Source organism: Danio rerio, chromosome 11, assembly GCF_052040795.2.
Source record: "Danio rerio strain M-AB ecotype USA chromosome 11, GRCz13ab, whole genome shotgun sequence".
Lineage (NCBI taxonomy): Eukaryota > Metazoa > Chordata > Actinopteri > Cypriniformes > Danionidae > Danio > Danio rerio.
In genome coordinates this window covers 11242903-11266626 of record NC_141031.1, presented here as the reverse complement: position 1 = coordinate 11266626, position 23724 = coordinate 11242903, and the positions used below count along the sequence as shown (strand labels likewise).

The 23724-nt window shown below is 38.2% G+C and overlaps 1 protein-coding gene across 6 annotated transcripts in view; it reads right to left on the bottom strand.

The window, feature by feature from the left end:
• The window catches only part of rbms1a (RNA binding motif, single stranded interacting protein 1a), a 312567-nt gene extending 289090 nt beyond the window's left edge, over positions 1-23477 (bottom strand). For all 6 annotated transcript variants that reach the window (XR_015502396.1, XR_015502397.1, XM_087273388.1 and 3 more), the window contains exons 1-2: positions 23172-23477; positions 11524-11705 (exon numbers count right to left, since the gene is read on the bottom strand). Coding sequence is in view for 4 of the 6 variants with exons in the window: in XM_087273388.1 (XP_087129514.1) it covers positions 11524-11705; positions 23172-23225 (236 nt within the window). In the remaining 2 variants the exon portion in view is untranslated. The remainder of the gene's footprint in view (positions 1-11523; positions 11706-23171) is intronic.
• Positions 23478-23724: the final 247 nt, after the last annotated feature.

Genomic DNA, 23724 nt, shown 5'->3' with positions numbered 1-23724 from the left:
TAATACGCTTATGTGTTAATATGTAATACGCATATAATGGATTACAATCAACATATCATATATTTTTATTTAATGCCATGTCAGCAATAAAGGCTATTTCATTTTTAATAATTATTAGTAGAGGATTATAATTTACTTTTGCTAATGATGAAATTTCTTTTGTTAAATGCATATCTAAAAAATTAAATGATTTCTGATCCCATTTCAGATTAAATGTGTCTTTAATAGTTAATGGGGGTGTATATTTAAAAGATATGGTCTGTGTTTTCTGTACATTTAATTTATAATCTGCATAGGAACTGAATTACTTCATTAAATTCATTAGTTCGGGAAGGGAAGTTGTGGGTGTGCTTAAATAAATCAAAATATCATCTGCATGTAATGCCAGTTTGTAAATATCTCCATTTATGTTTATACCTTTATTATTTTTAGTTTGTCTTATCCTTTGTGCCGAAGGTTCTATATATAGAGCAAATAACAACGGGGAGATCTTTGTCTTGTCCCACGTTGTAATGTTATGGTGTCTGTGAGATGTCTGTTTATTTTTAACCGGGCTACTGCTTTGTTATAAATTGCAAATGCCTTTAATAAAGTTTTCGTGCATGAAAATTTTTCAAGAGCTTCATTTAAAAAGGACCAATTTACAAAATCAAAAGCCTTCTCCGCGTCAAGACTGATTAAAAGAGCTTCTATTTTGTTCTAATAATGTATTATATGTAAGGATCGTCTAATATTATCATGAGTTTGTCTTTGCAAGATAAAACCAGCCTGATCTTTATGTATAAAAGTGTGGAGGAATCTTTTACAATCTCGTGTATAATTTATAATCAACATTTAAGGTCGAGATTGGCTTTTTAATAACGAAGGCTATTTCATGGCAAAGTCATTTATATATAATAAATATAACATTACATTTAATGATAAATATACAATTCAACACAACAAACAAATAAATGCATAAATTAGATATGATTTGTAACGTTAGAATAAGATAAAAATTCTCATTTCTTTCCATGTGACACTTTGCTGAATGTCTCCAACAGTGAGTTCGGTTTGCAATCAACAAAAATAATTCAGTATTTTAATTTCTATCACTTCATAACTATCATTTCTGTGTAGTAGAGCTGCACAATTAATCGTTAAAAGATCGACCCCCTAGACGATCTTAATCCAGCATTTCTACGATTCTGCCAATCATATTTTCAAGTTCAGGAGAGAAGAAAAGGCGGCTGCATGAGTCTTTTCATTGTTTCACAAACGTTGCTCAATGACATTGACACCTCCAAATGATGTTGAATGAGTCACATACTGTATTTATAAGGAAGAATTCACCTAAAAATGTAATTTTTGTCTTAATATAATGATGTTTACGCGATCGGGAAATCACACGTCACGTGATGCGAGCTGCTGACCGAACTGTTATCACAGTGGGTGCGCGCGCTCTACTTAATGATAGACGCGCGCGCGTCTACTTTAGTGAACAGAACCTGCATATGTTGCGAGTAACAGGTAATACAGTTAAATAAATAATGTTCTGTTTGTGGCACAGAGTGATCGTTTGGGAGCCGCGCGCAAAGTATGAACAAGCACTTAGCAGTCAGAATGAAACCGAAAGTGTGCACTTCATTCAAATGATCGTATCGCATTGTAGAGCTATGATTACGACAAGCATTTGATATGTTTTTTTTTTCTTTTATAGCGAACCCACAGTTGTGCATGAAAATAAATGTTTACAATGTTAGTATAAGTACTCTAGTCTATATATTGTTGAATATAATCTGATAATGGCAAATGTCTGATTTTACGAGTGAATAAATTTGTCTAATATGATAGATTGCAAGCATATATCTCAAACATAATTCAACATCATAATTATTATAAGTAGCACAGAATTATTTATAGAAATCAGTAGACCTACACATAATATTATTATCGATGTTGTGCTATATGTTTGTTTTTACCATACCTTTATTTTACATCTACAGAATCGTGAGAAAATCGTGATCTTTATTTTAAGCAAAAAAAAATCGTGATTCTCATTTTAGCCAGAATCGTGCAGCTCTACTTTGTAGTATCATGCTGTCTGCCAGAAGAAACCTGCTTTTCAATATTTTCCCAGAATCACTGCAGCAGGTTTTTAGTCCATCGTATGAAGTATTTTTAGGTATAAATGTTTCACAGTTTACTTTATTTTTGCTGTCCTCACTTTTTGAAATAAGCTATAGTGTCCTGCACCCAGTAGTTAGAAAAAAAAATCATGGTGTTCAAATTATTTTCGGTGTGACTGTATATTGGTTGAAAGGCGAAGTTATGGGGTCTGTAATAACATTAGCCAATATTCCATTGTGTTCGGCAGGATGAAATTAGTAACAGACTTCTCGCAATATTTTAGGGAACTAAGCAACGCTTGTATGTTTGGAAACTATCCCCTTGACAACGTCTGCAGATAGACATGTGAATTTTCCTGCTCCAGTAAATGCTGAATCATGGCTGCCGGTTTAATACTGCAGGCACAGCTGCGGTTATGAACAATGTCCTTGGTGTGTGCGTGTGTTTGTTAGTGTGTGTGTATGTGTGTTTGTAATGATCTTCAGAGGGTGACATGTGATGAACATGTCTTGAATAACCAAAGGAGAAAGCCCTAATATGAGTTTTCAGGCAGTAGACAAATAAGAATGTAATACAGCTTATTCTCTTCCCGATTCATTAGAAAGTGTCCCATTTTTTGTGGTAGAAAAATTATGACTATTATACATTTTTACCCTGATTTACAAAAAAAAAAAACCCACCAATATCAGGGCTCGAAATTGCAACCATTTTGGTCGCATATGCGCCCGAAATGTTATTTATGCGAACTTAAAATATATTTGGGAGCACTTGTGCGAGTGCTAAAAAATTGTTGTGTGCGACCAGTTTTTACTGCAAAATGTTCACCACATGTGCGGATTCGGAATGGTTTAAAGCAGTTGTTAGGTCGACTTGCTGCAGTAAAAGCCAAATCCGTAATGCTTGCCCCGCCTTCGCGCTCTTCTTATTGGCCCACCACTGCTCTAGCACTGAACGCGAATGATTGGTTAATATCAGCTGTCAATCACTCAGTCAGTGCCTTCTTGCTTGGGATGACAGAGAGAGCTACTACCACGAAAAACTGTAAAGCGCTGAAGATGAGAATGAAGATAACACTGACAGATTTTGTTTAAGAAACCACAGCATCTAAAGTTACAAATAATAACACATCTTACTAGTGATCGTGTGCTGAATGTTAATCCACCATCTACACTTTTCCAAGAGTGGATAAAAGACTTCCATTGGCTTCAAGTCCGCTATGAAAAGTCTGTGGGATGGAGTTTTCAGGTAGTTGTTAGTCACATCTAGCACGAGAGCTTCTGTTTAATCCTTCATATAATCGCCAGATGCTGTCCGCCGTGCAAGGGGCAGCTTTATGTAAAATTGAACACCACATACACAATCGCAAACGGGCTTACGCTGAGTAAATTAATATCGCTACTCATAAAAAGACCGGTATGGCTATTAACATGACGTATGTATATAATAAGCTAAAGTATATGTCAAAAGCATCAGTGCAATATCAGACAGCACTTGTGAGAACAGCACAGTTATACCCTTAACAGATTCAATCAAGCAGTGCGTGCAGCACCGGTGAGCGCTTTGTGTACCTTTTGGTTGCTCAGTTATATTATAAGAATCTATTTTCTTTGGATAACGGGATTTTGTTGACACATATTTTCCTCACGCTTGCATATATATATATATATATTTTGGATGTAACGGTATTGTAAATACCGTCATACCGCAATATGAATTTTTTTCGATATTACCGTAGTCGCATGACTCCTTTGCGGTCTGTTGTCGCTACAGATCCAGTAATGCGGAAATGGAGTGTGCTGCTAGAAGCGGGGATGAAAAAGAGCTGGAAAACTCTAAAGCGGGTGTTGTCGCCGCGCGCATACTGAATAGCGGTGTTGTCGCGCGCGTACAGAATAGCGGTGTTGTCGCGCGAGTTCTTATCAGCTGTGTTGTCGCGCGAGTTCTTATCAGCTGTGTTGTCGCGCGCGTACTGAATAGCGGTGTTGTCAGCACACTGTTCAGATTGATGCAGACATGAGACCTCTATCTTACTCATGGTTTGTCCTCTCAAGTGGGGGAAAGACAATGCACAACGTTACCCACTGCTGTCAACCTGGGCCAAGTCATATCTCTCTTGTCCCAGAAACCTCAGTCCCAAATGAGAGGGTTTTTTCTGTTGCAGGGGACATTGTAAATACCCAGAAATACCAGCTTTTACCAGATTATATTTATATGATAATTTTCCTTTAAACCCATCTCTATCTAAGTGAGTGAGTAATTAAATGTTGAATGTGATGAGTTTCCAACAATACTAAATTGAAACTTTATTTTTTTTACATGGTTTAATATTTTTTTGTTATTAAAATTGAAGTTCCTGTTTCAAAGCTTACAGATAGATGGCTAATTTGTATGTCATTGACACTTTTGGCACTTTTTTGGAGTATTTTCATAAGTTTTGTTTTTTCTTGTAAATGATTCAATAAATACCGTACCGTGACATTCATACCGAGGTATTACCGAACCGTGAAATTCTGATACCGTTACATCCCTAATATATATATATATATATATATATATATATATATATATATATATATATATATATATATATATATATATATATTTTTTTTTTTTTTTTTTTTTTTTTTTTTTTTGCTTGTTAGTTTGATTACTGTTGATTTTAAATGCAATAAATATGGTTGTATAAAACTTGCTGTAACGGGGCTTATAATTGGTTGGGTGCGACTAAATTTTGGCTGATGCACCTAAATTTTTAAAGTTGGGAGCACCGGTGCTACCAAGCAAAAAGGTTCATTTCGAGTCTTGAATATATTATAAACATATTATATACCAGACAAAAAGTCTTGTTACCTATCCAAGTTTTGAGTAACAACAAATAATAGCTTGCCTTCTAGTTGATCATTTGATATCAGAATGATACTGAGAACTGAGCTAAACTGAACTGAAGTTAAACACTAAAAAACTGAACTCCAATTTACTATGACCATTTATGTGAAGCTGCTTTGACATAATCTACATTGTAAAAGGGCTATACAAATAAAGGTGAATTGAATTTAATTGAATGGTCTTATATGAAAGGCAAAAGCCTCTAGATCACGCTTATTTCACCAAAATAAACTATGATCATGCCTTGATTTTTAATTATTAAATTAAGATAGTAAGGTTTGACTTTACATAGACAAAAGTCTTGTTACTAAACAGAAATAATTTACAGTATAGAATATAAAGTCATGGTACAGTGGAAACATAATTAATACTGTGTATGACTCCCATGAGCTTGGCCAACTGCATCTGTCATCTGCAATGACTCAAATAACTTAAGTCATCTGGAATGGCTAAGAAAGTGTTATTGCAGAACTTCCAGAGTGCATCAAGATTCTTTGGATTCATCTTCCATGCCCCCTCCTTCATCTTACCCCAGACATGCTCAATAATGTTCATGTCTGGTGACTGGGCTGGCCAATCCTGGAGCACCTTTACATTCTTTGCTTTCAGGAATGTGGAGGATGAAGTATGGGAAGGAGCGCTATCCTACTGAAGAATTTGCCCCTCCTGTGGTTTGTAATGTAATGGGCAGCACAAATGTCTTGGTACCTCAGGCTGTTAATGCTGCCATCCACTCCACACAAATCTCTCGCACGCCCCCATACTGGATGTAACCCCAAACCATGTTTTTTCCTTCACCAAACTTGACTGATTTCTGTGAGAATCTTGGTTCCATGTGGGTTGCAAAAGATCTTCTGCAGTATTTGTGATGACTGGGATGCAGTTTAACGTGATTTATCAGAAAAATCTACCTTCTGCCACTTTTACAAAATGATCAGCTAGAAGTCAATTATTATTTGCTACTGGATATTTTACCCATATTTAAAAATTGTATTTCTAAAAAAGTAAATTATATTATACTTTGTAGTTTGTACATTTTGTTTATTTATTTGAATTTGAATAAATATTTGTTGTGCAATGTTAAAAATATCCAATTACAGATGGTAAGTTGATTGAAAAAAATAATTTGCTGTCATTACTGTGATATTTACATTGCCATTCTTGGGAGGGATTTTATTAAAAGCTGAACTGAAACATCATTGTTTTGGGGGGCTGAAACATAAATGATTAAAAATGGATTTCAAATGACAAGTTAATCGTATTGTGTGTAATCTACAAAAGTGTTATTTTTTTAAAAAAAGGTGGCATATTGCATGTTCAGTCCACACTCTACACTGTAGGACTACAGAATATGTACAGAATCACAGGGTTTCTTTACAAAGTGATATTTGCATTTTCTGGTCTGCCGTGCATAATAGGTCAGTGTATCCTTTGGTCATTGGGTTTTTATTTTAGAAATGGATATTGAAAAACAAAAATGAACCGTTTTTTTTTTTATATTCGTTTTAAAATTCAAAAACGAGTATTGAAATTCGAGGCGTTTTTCCTTTTCATGGTGAATAAAGAAAAAGCAAAATTCTAAATTGATTTGATTTTCATCTTTTATTTTGAATAACAATAAATTAAAATCCCCAGAAAACAGAAACGAATAAAGACTTGTTTTTATATTCCGAAACCAGGCCGACTCATTCACGGTGCCGCAATGCTTTTTTTCCACTTAATAATGTTATAAAAAGGTTCAGTAAAGTAAAAACTGTTCAGTAAAGCAATGCAAATAATGCATATTGTCAAATATGCTGTTCCATTTAAAATGCTATGTAAAAATAATAATAATAAAATAATAATAATATACATTATTATATAATTATATTAGAAGCATAAATATTTATATATTATTTATTATTATAATACAATTATATATATATATATATATATATATATATATATATATATATATATATATATATATATATATATATATAACCAGCTTTAATGAGGAAAATTTGTCTCAACAAAATCCCGTTATCACATGAAAATACCTTTTATAACATTGTTAAGTGGGAAAATAGCCTACAGTAGACTAGCTTGGCAGCATTGAGTCGGCCAGGTTTCGAAATATAAAAAACAAGTCTTTATTCGTTTTTGACGATTTTATTTTTTGTTATTCAAAATAATAGATGAAAATCTAATCATTTTTGAAATTTGCTTTTCCGTTTTTCATCATGAAAAAGAAAAACGCCTCGAATTTCAACATTTGTTTTTGAATTTTAAAACAAAAATCAAAAAATGACTTGTTTTTCAACTTCCGTTTCTAAAATGAAAATCCAATGACCAAAAGATGACCATAATACAGTATTTTTAGCTAATTTCACAGATTCATTGTGTCTGGAGATTGTTTTGACAGCTTTCATCTGTACACAAAACTAATAAAGTCACAAAGAAAACACATCTCAGGTTTTAGTATTGTAGTGGTATCGAATGTATTTTAATTGCCCCTTCCCCAACAAAACTCATCATTCTAGCAACTTTTAGTCTAGAATTAATGATCCAGTCCATTCCTGGCAAGTTAAAACAAGTCCCATAGTACGATTTATTTATTGCTGAACGCTGCAAAATGCAGCACATTACTATTGTTGTAAATGTCATTTTGTGCTATAAATCGATTATATAAATTACTTTTCGCAAGTCTGTTTGCCATTACAACTAATGAAAGACATCTTAGTTAGATGTTTTGCAAAATTCCCAACATGCAAAATGAAATCAGGCATTGCATTATGGGATACCCAGTCCAGCTCAGTATAACTTGTAAAATCCAAATCAATTCAAGTTAGCTTGTAAACAATTATTGCTCCAAAGCAGCTTTACAAATGTTCTGTGCTATAAGATTATCCAACAAAAATTGGTTGTGGACACCATTTCATGGTGACTGCGACCTCAAAATGGGATCGTGCGACTGGCTATGATATCACTGACATGACTAGGATGGTTATAATAGGTTATTAGTGGTATAGTATTGAGAAAGCTGATTGTGTCGGATGTTTGCAGGGTAAATAGGGGCTCACGAGGGGTTTATCCCATAACTTGACCTAATTCTGACACTCATCTCACACGTTCAAGCTGTTAACAGACACCAGCCCTGCTGTTCCGCTGAATCTCAAACCAAATGAAAAGCAGAACAGAAATGTATTCAGTTGGCTGAATGCATATGGGTTGTTGCATTTTTACTGTCACACGTGAGAAAAATGAATATAATTAGTATTGGCATCATTTAAAACATGCAGTAAAAGATCAAAGCTGCACCATATATCGGAAAATAAAAGTTATTGCAGTCATAGTATATGCAATATTTTACATATCCCTGACATTTTATAAATTAAAGCCATGATTCATTATAAATAAATTTGCTTTATGCATTGGCTGTTTATTCCCTTTAAAGAGGAAAATGACAACAGCTGATCAGAGTCAAAATATCTGCAGAGGTTTTCACACATTTGTAGAGTTTTAAGGACTAAATGTATGCACCTTGACACAGTTTTTTAGTCTGAATTTGGATTAATTAGATTTGAATAATATATTTTGATCAGTAAATAAATAAATGATTTAAAACAGAAAATAGAAATACCATTTTATTATATCTTGAGAAATATCATTATTGCAATACTTACCAACATGGCATGTTTTTCCAGCATTGTGCAGCCCTATAAATAATTCAACTTTTTTTTGTCTTCCATGGAACTCTTATTATAAAAAAGTGCTGTTGTTAATTTTTTTTTACATTTCAAATGGTGTGACTGTCTCAATAAATTACAGCTCGTATAAAAGAAAATCAGAAAATCATTAATAAATACCTCAGGCTCAATTTGACATATTTTAGTAAAAATGGTAGTCATTTTCCATATACAGTATTTCTAAAAACATAGAAAGTTGATACATTTTATCAATGAACCCATGTCCTCTGGTTTGACACTGTATGCAGGGCTGGACTGGGACAAAAATAAAAACAATAATAATAATCGATCCTGGCATTTTGGGCCAGAGCAGCCCACTACATGCATTCAAAATTCTACCCATCTGTGTACGCCCTTGATTATGCTTACCAGCTCCTATTCTATAAAAGCACAAAAGCCATATCGAGGAAATAATGAGAGTAGACAAATTATGAACTTAAAAATATAGAATTTATAATTATAATAAAATTGTAATCCACATTGGAAGTTCATCTTGTGTGTTTTGAGGGAGCCTATATTTAATAATGAACATAACTAGGGTTTAACACTAAGATTTTTTTTTACTGGCCCGAATATTTTCATTGGCCCCACAAAAAAAAAGTTAATAGCTATTTCTTTTTTTTTTTCTTTTTTCTTTCCAATTCCTTTTTATTATATTTTAAGTTCTTTTTTTTCTTTTTTTTCCAATTCCTTTTTATTATATTTTAAGTAACATGTACATACACATTTCCATGTGTCAATTCCAACACAAACCAACAAACAAACAAATGAACAAACAAACCAAAAACAAAACAAAAGGCTTCTCAGTATTTAACATCAAAATACAACATCACCTCTATTACTAATCTTCTAGTAAAACATTTCCAAATCCACCACCTTTTAAAAACAGCGTAAAAGGTCCCCAAACGCTATTAAAATCTTATATATCTATTTCTTATCATATAAGTTATTTTTTTCCATTTTCATGTTTGTCACCATCTCATTCAGCCAACAACCTATAGTTGGTGCACATATACTTTTCCAATTTAAAGAAATAAGCCGTTTCGCTTGTAGAATACATATATTCAAAAACATTTGCTCCATCTTTTTTAACTTGATCTCCTTAGGATATAAATTAAATAAAAAAAATTAAAGGAGACATTGGTATATTAACCTCAAGAATATTTTCTATAATTTCTTTCATACATTTCCAAAAGTTCTGTATTCCTTTACATTCCCATATACAGTGATACAACGTTCCTTTTTGGTCCCTACATCTCAATAATAGCTATTTCTTAGCCACATATTTTATTAATGGGTCAAAAATAAAGTCTGTGAATCTAGAGTTTTAAAATGTTAATAAATGTATAATGAGCAAAATTCAAAGTGTTACGCAAACAAAAAGAGCAGTATAGAAAATGTGCAGGTATTTTAAATTATTTAACAAACTGATGGCAAACTGTGCAAAACATCACATAAGCTCTTGCTTCCAAGACATTAGAAAACAGACATTTTCTTTTAGCATCATAATTTGTTGTTGCCACCTCTTCGCTGTACTGGTTGTTACCAAGTTATGGAAAAAATAATGTGCTGACGAGTCACAACATAAGAGGAACCGAAAAGCAATATGGTGTTTACCTTCACAGAGAAGGTAGCATTTAAAAATTGACAAATAGTAGCAGGCAAATTAAACTTTAGTGGCAAGGCAGCTAATGATCAGGCCAGTAATGATCCTGTCTACTGTCCCGGGCATCTCTCGCATTGTCACCGGGCCATTGGGCAGTCCTTATTGTTGAGCCCTGTAACAAAACTGCCTGCTGACGCTCAAGGTTAATCTTATTTTGCAACATTTTGCAGTGTGTGTTTAAAAAGCCTGTCCCTTTTCTCTCCAAAATTTTTCTGCGCCTCCCTTATGTTTTTTCTCCATCTCTCTGACTCTCGAATATTTTGATAAATACACACCGACGTTGGGCGCTCACACAGCGCCCAAAATGAGAGTTTGTGATTGAGTCAGCGCAATGTCAATTAAAAAAAGAACCAATGGGCTGCAAATTCTGTCAAGTGGGACAGTCTGTCTGAAAAAAAAACTCTTACTTTTAGAGAGTCACATATCACAGTATAGTCAATTAATTAGGCTTAAAAAAACAACAAAAAAAAAAAAACGATAGGCTGCTAGGCGTTTTATAGGCGATCAGATCATAAGAAGATGATCAGCCTGGCCCAAAAATGCATCGGCCCAGTGGGAAACTGCCCGGTCTGCCAGATGGCCAGTCCGCCCCTGACTGTATGCTAATTTCAATCAGGCAATTCCATAGAAAACTTTTATTACTTAAACAACTCCAGTCAAGATAAAGTGACTGAGGCCCAAGATTTTGTCTCAAATATTTTTTACATAGTTTTTAGGAAACACTATTAAATTGTTACATTTTGTTGTTCTTTGGTGTGGCACCCCCATTTATAGAAAATGCCTAATAAGTCAGACAAGTCATTGAGAAAAAAAAAACATTATTCATAATTTCATATAAAACATTTAGCAGTATATGAAGATAAGTGTCCACCAATGAAAATAAATCGCTATCATCCCATTTGCAAATTATCAGGAGTTAATTTCGCTATGACACCGTACGCTTTTATGGAACAGTTCAGTAAAAAGTAAAAAACAAAATCAAGTTACTGACCCCTTAAAATGTTCTCAAACACCAGACTTCATAAATAAAACTATTGTTTTCTTCAAAAATGGTGTTTTACAAAAAAAAAGTAGTGATTTACCCATATCCAGACAACACTGGTAGACTGTCATGACATAACTGCAAATACTCACGGCTGGCAGAGTTTGACCAGGTCATGATCTGTGGTTCCCGGCGGTAACCCGCGGATGTAGAGGTTTGTTTTGCTGAGCTGCTCCCAGCCGGTCGTGCTGCTGCTGCTGCTGCTGTTGTTGGTGCTGCTATTGGTGCTCGGGCTGGGCGGGGCCATGGGGAGGGTGGGCGGAGCAACAGGAGGCTGTCATGGGAACAAAGATTTCATTGAGTTGGCAAATGGAAATGCACAGAAGATGACATCACATAATGGCAGCACTCAAACTTTTTTTTTTTTTGGTAGAAACCAGAATAGTGACTGCCAAAACAAGCCAAGCACAAACCTCTCTTTCTTACGAAGCATCAAAAAGAAAGTATCTACAATAATAACACGGAAAGAAAATACCCCCCCCACCTCAATCTCCCCTCCAACTCGCCGTGGCCGAGTGACTCCATTCGTCATGATGATATCTTTAACTCTATCTGTAGTGAACTGGTGTTATTATTACACAGTCAGCCATCGCCAGCGAGTCTGCCCACATCCACAGCTCCCTATAGTCTAATTCCCATTAAAGCGAAGCACAAACAGGCCTAGAGGCACAGCCGGCCCTTCAACTCTCATATCGGTCCAATCTACGCATTCTTCCGGAGCTGAATGTGTTGGGATTATTTCACTGGAAGAAAGCCCGTATAACTCTGGAGAAGTTCCTAATGCGGCATCAATTCCTTTCAACGCTTGCCACACGGCTGTGCGCGATGATTAAAGGGATAGTTCACCCAAAAAAGAAAATTCTGGCATCTTTACGCACCCTCATGTCAATTCAAACCCGTATGGCTTTCATTCTTGAGTGGAACACAAAAGCAGGTTTTTTGAAGAATGTGGTGGTGACTTCTCTTTGCAATGAATGAGGCCAGAATCTTTCAAGCTACAAAAAAAGATGGGGAGAAAAATCTAAACAAGTCCTTAAGGTTTGTGCTCCAGGGCTTCAGAGATCATGCAATAGTTTGGAGCACAGTGAAATTTCAATTGTGGTATTTTGATGACTCTCCTTGAAACCAGTAGAGTGGAAATTCCAACCAACATTGGCCATGTCAATCCCAGTGTAATTTCCTCATAAAAATACCAACCTCTAATCCCTAAACCTCAGCCATAGGCCATGCAATGGTTTCTGGGGTTCCCCTCAGCAGAAATCTGCAGAGGTCTTGTAGAAACTGCATACTTGGGAGTTTTAGTGGCAGGTAGTTACAGAAACCCAGGCATAGGAATTAAAAAGGCTTAGTTCCCTAGTTCCTGGTGGCATTCTCACTGTCAGCATGAAGTGTGAAATGATGTAAACCATCAACTACTCTATTCACCTCAATCAACAGCTGGAGGATGGAGGACATCATGAACAAAGCTGTGTTTTTATAGTGTGTCATGCGTTTACTGATAAACGTACGTAGACATACGTTATCAGTTATGCCACTGAAAGAGGAAAAAGGGTGACGAAATCTCCTTTACAACTTGTAGAGCTACATATCACCAAGGCTGAGAAACAAAAACACAATAGCACAGACAAAGGCACCAGTAAACCTAGTTCCAAACACATCGAAATGTAAGTACTTCCACCAATAGTCCTAGGTAGGCTTGTGTGATTCTGGGGAAATATTAAAAGGCGTGATAGGAAATCTTAAAAAGTGCTAAAGTTAGCCTGATAGCAATAAAAGGCCTACATCACAACCTTCCTGCATATTGCCATCCAAAGCCACACCTCCTGCACATTTAAATAAGCTCTAGACAACATCACGTAACATCCACCAGCGGTGTTGATGTTTGCCTGCTACTCTCTGTCTGAACCATGTCCATGACGTAATAGTTTCTGCACGAACAAGGTGCACAGATATATGCAATTACATATCTGACAGGCAGGTAGGACTGAATGTAATGTAATGTTCAGACTGAATGTTTTGATTGCATGAACCTTTCGTAGTCCTAGACTTTCCACAGAATAATAAAACACATTCAGATACTTTTGGACCGCTTAATTTAATGATTGCTCTCAGGATGTGAAAAGAATTTCAACCAGAATAACAAAAATTGTTTGATATTGCAGTTTTTGTTTAATTTGTGCATCAAGTTTCAGCTCTGAATAGTATCCAATAATATTCTGAACAGTGTGCACCATGGGGTTGGGCGATGTCAACCAATTTGGCATTGTATGATTTCTAATATGAAACATCGCGATGGACGATGGCATCGTCGTCTTAGTCAGTGAATTAATTATGAATAATTAATGAATTAATTAATTATTTTTAGCCTACCGTTTTATTTACCTGACCCGTATGATCTTTGTTTTACCCATAACCAAATCATAAATGAATAAAGATAAGTTACACACATAACTACCACCAGTCAATCACTTTTTCCGCGGGACTCGTGATCTGTGTCATTACATAAATGTTAGCAAACTTGATTGGTAAAAAAGCTGCACAACCAACAGGAACCAGCCAACAGAATTTGAGGTTTTTATAAGCGTGAAAGTGAAAGATTAAACCCGTCTACTGACCTGCTGACTGCCTGGACCCACTGTCTCAAGCGCATGACAGTGTGTGTGTGTCTGTGTCTGTGCGTGTGGTCACGTGATGTGTGTTTTAAGCAGTAGTGTGGAAGGAGGGCTGCTCAAAAATGCTAGGTGAAACGCCAGAGTGGATGTGGATCGTTTACATTCTAAAATGCCATTTAAAAAAAATAAGACCGATTAGTGTAAACAGAGCCTGAGTGTGTATTTTTCGTCAGTGGATTAGCAATGGGGGTAGGGCGGAGGATCGCGATGCCGGCTCAGCATCGTGGTGTCTGTCAGCCATCGGCGATGGACGATGGCATTGTCTATCGGCCCAACCCTAGTGCACCATACACTTGAAATGAAATGAATACAACATTCTATTACATATAACTACATATTAGACCAATAATGCTGGAGTGTTGTGGTTCAAGCTTTCCTATCACGTTATTTGTTTTTTTAAATTTCCTTAGTACAAGTGGAAGGTTTTGTAGAAATTTCAATAAACTGTGAATTATGGTGACAATTATTCACCGGCAGCTAACCCTCTGCAACTCTCACATGGGCGCCCACTGAGGCTAAAGGCTGATTTATACTTCTGCGTCAAACGCCGGCGTATGCTACGGCGCTGACGCATAGCCCTTCGCCGTGGCCGTCGGCGCCGCTGACGTGCACCTCTCAAAAAAATGTAACTACACGCCGCAACGACACGTAGCGCAAGCTCTGTGATTGGTTGGCTCGGTAGCGCTGACGAGTCTGGGCGGGGCCGAGAGCCGCGTGAATGGCGCGACCCCGATGGAGCTATTGTTTACAAGTGTGGAGTCCCGTGAAGGAGCTCCGGATGGAAAGTTTTGTTTTGTGTTTACCTCATAGTTAAAGTTGTTGCACGTCCGCCGGTTCCTGCCTCATAATGAGCGAGTTTGAGCCACTTGTACATCCTGGAAGTGTTTAGGAAAAGCAAAAAAGCAGCGAAGAAACTCAACACAGCGGAACATTTACACCTCACTGCCAACTAGCGTTTCGGAAGTGTTAATGCAGACCAACAGAGACAGCGCAGAAGTATATATGCACAGCCACACGCGTTGCATGCGCCGTGGTTTACGCTGGTCACTTGACGAAGAAGTATAAATCAGGCTTAAGCAGGGCTGTGCCCGGTCAATACCTGGATGAGAGACCACATGGAAAAGCTAGGTAGCTGCCGGAAGTGCTGTTAGTGAAGCCAGCAGGGTGTGCTCAATTTGTGGTCTGTGGGGGCCCAGTATAGTGGCTTTATTCTGCTCAGTCTTTTGTATAAGATGTTAAACCGATTTTGACTCTCTGTGGTCGTTAAAAATCCCAGAATGTCTCTGCATCTTGGCAAAATTTTCCCACTGGCCTCCATCCATCATGGCCATTCCCATATCTTAATTGGCTTCATCACGGTCTCCCTCTCCACCAATCAGCTGGTGTGTGGTGTGCGGTCTGGCACAATATACCTGCCATTGCGTCATCTAGGTGGATGCTGCACACTGGTGGTGGATGAGAAGATTTCATGGTGTAAAAGCATAGGCTAAAAGATATGGGGGCGGGTACTTTCACTTTTCACTGCTACCTACAGCTGCTCACCTCTGCTCGTGTTCAAACCAAAATAAGATCAGTGCGATTCGATCTAGGATCGGTGCGGTTTTTCACATGGCAGGTTTTTTGTTCTTCATACATGTTGAGAGATTGAGTTTATCGATTTGATAAGGGAATATGTCTTGACAATCCACAAAGATGTGACTTAGTAAAGCGTGAAGTCATGTAGGATTTTACTTGTTGCATTACTCTGAATGTAAATCCCCTCGTCAGGCAGTGCTGGAGTAGGGTGAGAGAGTGGACCAAAGCGCGTTTGATGCAAAGGTATTAACAAAAGAAAAATACACAACTTAAGACACTTAAATGCTTGTATTTGTTGTATTTGCAGCAGCTCTGCGATGCATGCCCACAACTTCATGCATTGGGTTAAATTAGGCTGTCCAGTCTCTGTGTTCAGTCCGTCACTACCATGACTAATACCCAGATTGGCAGTCAAGCAGAGTAATACAGAGAGTGAACTAATGCACATTAGTGCAATTATAATGTATGTAAAAAATTGCAATACCTCGATTTAATATAAAATTAAATCGTCTTTAAACGCAAATTTGAATTAATCGTAAAAATCGAAATAATCGCCCAGCCCTAGTTTTAATACTTTAAGCCACTAAGCATTGTTCTTATGACATTTTTCTATAGGAGGAAAATGCAAATTATGTCCAAATATTTAATAGACTAATAATAATAATAAATGATCTTAAATAAAACATATATATTTATAGATATGATATAAGTATATAATTTCACTGACCTGGAAAATGGAGGCCACGTGAATGGTTCGTGAGCACAATAAAGTGCACACAGCATGCCATGTCATCTGATAATTTTAAGAAATAATTCCAAATAGCAATTGGCTGTGTATAGTCACATTAAACGAAACAAAATATGATTTATATGCCAAGCTCAGTGGCTAATCAGCTGGAATCAGCTGAGGTGAAGTGACGGCGACCAGTGAGACCTAGCTGTCACTCAAGTGGCCTCGTCCTTAATTATGCAGGCTTAATATAACTTAAAATAAACGAAACGAACGAGTTCCAAAAAAAAATTCAGCCCCTCACAGTTGTCATGAAGGGTAATAGCTATATGAATCAAAATCGTTCTTTGTTTCAGGCTGTAAACACCTTTTTTTCTGCTGTCAACTTGGCTATTTTAATAGTGGGCTCAATAGAAACCTGCTTTATTATGGAGCCAGGACTAGCGGAATTTCGATGAACTGCAGTTTCAGTTACTTACATATTTGCTTCACTAGGGAGAGCGGAAGGTTGCCGCTTGTGTAAACCGCCTTGAGTGTCTAGAAAAGTGCCATATAAATGTAAGGAATTATTATTATTATTATTATTATTATTATTATTATTATTATTATGTTTGTGTCTGACACGGAACATAATTTAAATAAAAATATTGATCACAAAAAAAACATAATTCAATTTTGATTAACTGTCTATATAAATATATGTGTATGCTTAACCAGTATTTATCAGTATCTAACCACCAACATTTTATGATATAACAATACCTACTATGGAAAGTAGGTATTTGAATATTAAATCACATTGAGTTTGTCTGAACTGATTAGCTTGGTTGGTAATGACATGAGAGCTAATACATGAGAGTTGGCCTTTCAAACGCTGCTATTCTTCCAGCTCAATTAATACCGAATAAACCGGCAACAAAGAATATGATTTACCATTAGCATATCAGTTCTCTATGTATATGAAACTCTCGCATTCTCGCGGCATTGTTAGCATGTCAGAAGAAAGACTGGACTCTCAGACAATCAGTGGGGAATCAGTCACTTTTATCCCTAGTTTATACTCAATGTGTCTTCATTCTCTTAATAAAGGTAAGTGAGGAATTTACTGAACGCCAGGTCCACTGCGCATGCACTGGTAAAAAAATGAACAGTCGCTCACTCCGTTGTCAAGACATGAAGCAATCAAGTTATAATATGTGTGTTGAACTTGCTCATGAAGAGATGCACTCTCCTGTTTTTAATGGTGGGTCCTACACACACTTGGTTTAGACAATTCTGATTGAGGAGAATGAAGATATTACTCAAATGACTCTTCGCAAACCCCACTCCACTTCTCTATGTACGACAAGCTTTCAATTTGTGGGAAAAGAGTGAATGATTTCTGAAAAAGAATTACATACTGATTTCAGAAAGCAGCAGACATAAAGGTCTGCAATATGCATATGAGGGATATAAATAACCTAAAACAAAAAAAAATTATAATAATGATGATTCCTTACATTTATATAGCGCTTTTTACACATTTTTGGGAGAATCGCCTCATCCACCACCAGTGTGCAGCATCCACCTGGATGACGCGACAGCAGTCATATTGCGCCAGACCACACACCAGCTGATTGGTGGAGACAACCAATTAGATATATGGGAATGGTTAGGAGGCCATGATGGACCAAGTGGGCAAATTTGGCCAGGATGCCAGAGTTAAACCCCTACTATATACTTCAAAACTGAAGTTACAATAGATTATAAAGTGACTCAAAGATTGAAGTTATAGCCTACAAGTATCGTGGTGAGACGTTGGGTTCATTTGAAAATAGATCAAATGTTACTGATTTCCTAACATACTTTTACAAACACACACAAACTGAGGCATCTCAAACTAAACAAAACTATAATGCGTCCATAAAATTATAAGAGACAGTAAAGATTATTTAATTGTTAATCTGGGTCACAGAAAATAAGACAACATTGTTTATCGCCCACCCTTTCTGGGTACCCCCATTGCTAAAGCTATATTTATGTTAATTATAAATGTTTTGCTCCCTTTCACAGGGGGCTTCAGCGTCAACGCTTGACTAAAAGCGTGTCTGAAGTTGGGGCTGAAGCGATCGTCATAGCAGCGTCAGCCAATGAAATTCAGTCAGCAATAGTCCACTGTCTATCTGGTGTATTTGCATACAGCGATCTGATTGGCTGATGCTTCCTTCAGCGCTTGAAAAGTTGAGCTAGTCCCAACTTCTGCAGCAAGCAATGCCTCTGAAGCGGCGCAGACGAATCTACAAGGCAGTTCGGCAACGCTTGACGTCACCCATTTAAAGTGAATGGGAAGCGTTGACGCTGACGCCCCATGTGAATGGGGCGTTACTCTACTATGATGCCTGTCCGACTAAATGCAGTGACGGAAGCACAGAATATGATTGGCTGGACTGCCTTTCAATCAAACTGCCTAAAAAGGGTCAACTGACTAATAAGTCTGTCACACAAAGAGCACAGTCAGGCATTTGCTGTTGGATACATATTTGTTCATTCATTCATTTTCTTTTCGGCTTAGTCCCTTTATTAATCCAGGGTCGCCACTGCGGAATGAACCGCCACCTTATCCAGGATTAGTTTGACGCAGCGAATGCCCTTCCAGCTGCAACACCCATACAAACTCACTCCCACACATACACAACGGAGAGTTTAGCTTACCCAATTTACCAATTCCAAATGTCTTTGGACTGTGGGTGAAACCAGAGCACCTGAAGAAACCCACGCAAACATGGGGAGAACATGCAAACTCCATACAATAATGCCAACTGACCCAGCCGGGGTCAGCAACCTTGTTGCTGTGAGGCGATCGTGCTACCCACTGCGCCACCATGCAACCCATACATATTTGTGTTATACCTAAATATTGAAATCACATTCAAACCAAAGCCTTTTGTGATTCGCTAACTGCAATGCTTCATATTGCAATAATAATAATAATAATAATTCCTTACATTTATATAGCGCTTTTCTGGGCACTCAAAGCGCTTTACATAGTGGGGGATCTCCTCATCCACCACCAGTGTGCAGCATCCACCTGGATGACGCGACGGCAGCCATTTTGCACCAGACCGCACACCACACACCAGCTGATTGGTGGAGAGGAGAGAGTGATGCAGCCAATTGAATATGGGGATGTTTAGGTGGCCATGATGGATGAAGGCCAGTGGGCAGATTTGGCCAGGATGCCGGGGTTAAACCCCTACTCTTTTCGAAGGACATCCTGGGATTTTTAACGACCACAGAGAGTCGGGACCTCGGTTTAACGTCTCATCCGAAAGACGGCGCTCACTGAGCAGTATAGCGTCCCCGTCACTATACTGGGGCATTAGGACCCACACAGACCGCAGGTTGGGCGCCCCCTGCTGGCCTCACTAACACCACTTCCGGCAGCAACCTAGCTTTCCCATGTGGTCTCCCATCCAGGTACTGACCAGGCGCAGCCCTGCTTAGCTTCAGTGGGCGACCATGTGAGAGTTGCAGAGAGCTAGCTGCCGGCTAGTATAATAGCGATTCAAGTGCAATCGCTAGTATAATAGCGATTCAAGTACAATAGCGATTCAAGTGCAATGAATAGCTAAGCCATACTTCTACAAACTGTGAAGACGTTCCTCCAGTGCAAAAGTCGCTCTTGGGAGAAGGTTTTGAATGTCTTCATATAATAAGAATGCCCCCCTCAGTAGAAATTGCACTGGGCCCTTTTTCTGAACAAGGCCTTTGGAATCGCTGTAACCTTCCCCCCATTACAGCACCCCTGACCTTCACATATTAGACAATAAATCTGACATGTTCTTGACAGCAAACGAAGAGATTTAGTTGATTTATGTAATCAACCGAGATTGCAAAACCTCTGGTTCTATACACACACCACTCCAATAGGGATCTGAATAGGCATCTCCAGCATTAAAGGGCTGGCATGGAAGCAGCTTCGCCTGTCAGTCCAGGACAGCAAGGTAACTACATGGCTTCTGCCATACTCAGTCTTCTAAAAGCCAGGGTACGCTTCTTTTTCTGTGCCGTCTGACAAGAATTCTTAGTGTGTTCAACCACAGATTTGCATGAGTTTGAACATTCCCACTGTGCGCTTCTGTTGTCGCATTCAAATCATTTGAAAAGACAGAACGTGTGCACTGAAGACCGAGGACACTTCTGATAATGATGTGAGAGAGTGCATGGATTGACCATGACTATCTGGGTCGCAGCACCAATGTAACCCCTCCTGTTCTACTCAAACTGCTCCGAGATGGTGCCGACCCGGTGTCTCCGACATTGGAGCCTGGTAAGGTAATAGGGCTGCAGCTAAAGACCGCAGCCAGTTGCTAATGCACGTTTTGAGGCAAAGAGGGGTGAGGTTTAATTGCACAGCTCCTGCTAGCAGGCGTCCATTACATGAGGAGGGGGATGTGCTTAGCTGGTTAGGATTAATTGCATTTTGTCCTCCAGACCAACCAATTTTTTAAAAACTGTTAGTACATCAAGTCCGAGTAAATTATAATGAAAACAGGTAAACTATTTTTGACTAAATATGACTAAATTGAAAAAAAAGAAAAAACTTTAGTAACGTTCTGAGAATTTGGTAAGACATGAACCTTTCACCTCTCAGTGCCTGTTGTGTATTTGGTTGGGGTTTGAGTTTGATTCAAGAGAGTCATTGCCAAACCCACAGAACCAAACTCACCAAAAAGGAATGTTCATTCATACGAGTTACTCCACAAATCTTCTTCACCAAAGAGGAAGGAATCTTTTCCAGAGAACGATCACATGATGCAGGAGCGCTCTGGGATACAGGATGTGTGGGCCTCTCGCCCACCCCGAGCAGCGGCCACCACAGCCCACATCACTGACTCACTTCCTGTTTCTTAGTCATTCATTAAAACAGCTCCATTTCTCTCAGCCGTCACAAAATGGCTGCCTGTTTAACATCAGCGGGTGACTGTTCACAGAACCGAATCACCACAAAAGTGACGGCTAAACCTCAAAACAACAGATGCGGTTAGGAGAGGCAGTGACTCTTACAGCCTGCAAACTATTCGATGCATGTGTAAACTCATGTAAAAAGGGAAGGTGAAAATGTGTGTGCACACCTGACTGAAACTTTATTGGGTTAGTGGGAGTTCTCTGTTTTTTGACACACTGACCCATTTCCACATGAGCGACTCACACACTTGTGCGCTGAGGTGAAACTGGACGTGGCCCCATAAGCTTGTTAGCGCCTGTTAATTACTGAGGCAAGAGATCGAGCCACTTTTCCTTCCAATACGTCCCACGTTGAGACGGATGGATGATTTAGGCAATAACGAAGCTGAAAAGAAGGTTCTGAAATGCTGAGGAAGAAATCATCCTCAAAAATAAAATAAGAAAACTGAACAGGTCCAACAGTTGGAAATCCTGTTTTATTTTTCTCATCAGTCTTGTCAGTTGATATTTTTTGTACACATTTTCTCCCATCTCCTCTCATTCATGATTCAAATCTATTGATTTCCAGTGCTGTATTAAAAAAGGAAGTACTCACAGACTGCCCTGGGATCATGTCCAGTTTTATCGTGAGGGAAAAATAACAAAGTCATGGGAAGGGTAACTAAGACATAGAAAAAGCAATGGGAGAGGGAGAGAAAGGGGGGTCACGTTCAATATCCAAGCCATCTCTCATACGTCGGCATGTCCCTTGGGTCCTGAGCTATGCGCTGTAGTCATCTTAGACCATATGGTTCCTATAAACTGTGAAATCCTGAAGCCCATTAACTTCTGCTGCCTCTATCGCAGCCATCACTCTGAGCTCCACCACATGAGCTCCTCCTATGCAAATGCATGTGTAAATGTGTGATTTCACACAGAGTGTTTATGTGTGTGTGCCTGCATATGTGTGACTTTCATCAATTCTGCTATTGACAGATTTGGAATGTATAGACAAGCAATCTTTAAACCTAATTCCCCAGTACACGCCCACTGCTGCCCCACCAATTGCTGGAAAACATTGTATTAACTCATGAATATTAATTAGGCAGATATTCTTCAGCACACACCCAAGATTCTCCTGACACAAGTTGCCATGGGAGACTTTCACCACAGGCTTCTCTCATCATCATCTCTCTTTCCCCAATTAACACCAACTCTGCTAATAATCCTCTTTTAAAAAGAAAAGACTGTAACATTAATGATTACACATAATCTTTAACAAATGTAAGACGACAAGAGGAGTTAAGCAAAGAGCATCTTCAGCTTGAATATGACAAATGAAGTACTGGTAAAAAGAAATGACACTTTGGTGTATCATTTCTATTTCAAGGCTCACCGTGACATCCCAAAGCAGGAAAAGACGATTCTAGTTCCGTCAACAGAATTTATAAATATTTAATTGTGCAATAGTACGTCAGCTGAAAAAAATGGATGCGATTAATTTCCTAAAAGGCCTAATCACAAAAGCACTCACACAAAACCGAAAACAGTTCTGGTTTAAGCATATAATGAGATGCATGCTAAGAAAACATAATAACTGCGTGCATCATTTTGTCTTTCATTATTCCATCCCAAGCCAGCAAAGCCCCAAACCGCCGCACGTACACTAAAACGATGTCTAGCTAGTCAGCTCGCTAGATATTGAGACACTGCCGCTGTGCGTGCGCGCGCGCAAGCCAGAGGAGTTAAATACATTCTGTCCCAGGTAAAGGATCTACTGACCCACTGCGAGTACATCCTGTAGTCTTTATCATCTGCAATGCCACACTTTACATACCTGCTTTCGATATGATGGCGTTCTCAGCGGATTAGCCGTATTTGCGAAGATCATCCTGTATTCCCCTGCGTTCTGTGACCCAATGATGAATTTAAAAAATCTACTCTCAAAATCAGTTGTTATTAGGTTACAGTAGAGAACTGTAAATTTTCCACATCGCACACTGTAATGTTGGCCTCGGAGTGATGTGATAATCCGTCCCTGAGCAGATATAAATTTCTGCTAAATGGAAAACCTCGCTCTTGATCGATGGTTTATTCCCACCTTGGCTCGTCCGACCAGTTTCGGTAAATCGCCTGGTTCATTGATCTCGGTTCTGTTGCCCGCAGCGAAGACCCACCTACTGAGGAACGATCCATTCTGCGCTCACAGGGTAGGGTGATGGCGTATCTAATTATTCATATGTGACGTGCGTTTTAGAAAATTGCTGCTAAAAATGCACAAAAAAACGGATTTTATAGTTTAAAGTAAGCCTGTTTTAAAAACACTAAAAGAAAAACATCAACAAAGCGTGTCATTTTTATGTAAGCGTGAACCTTATCCCCCTACTAGC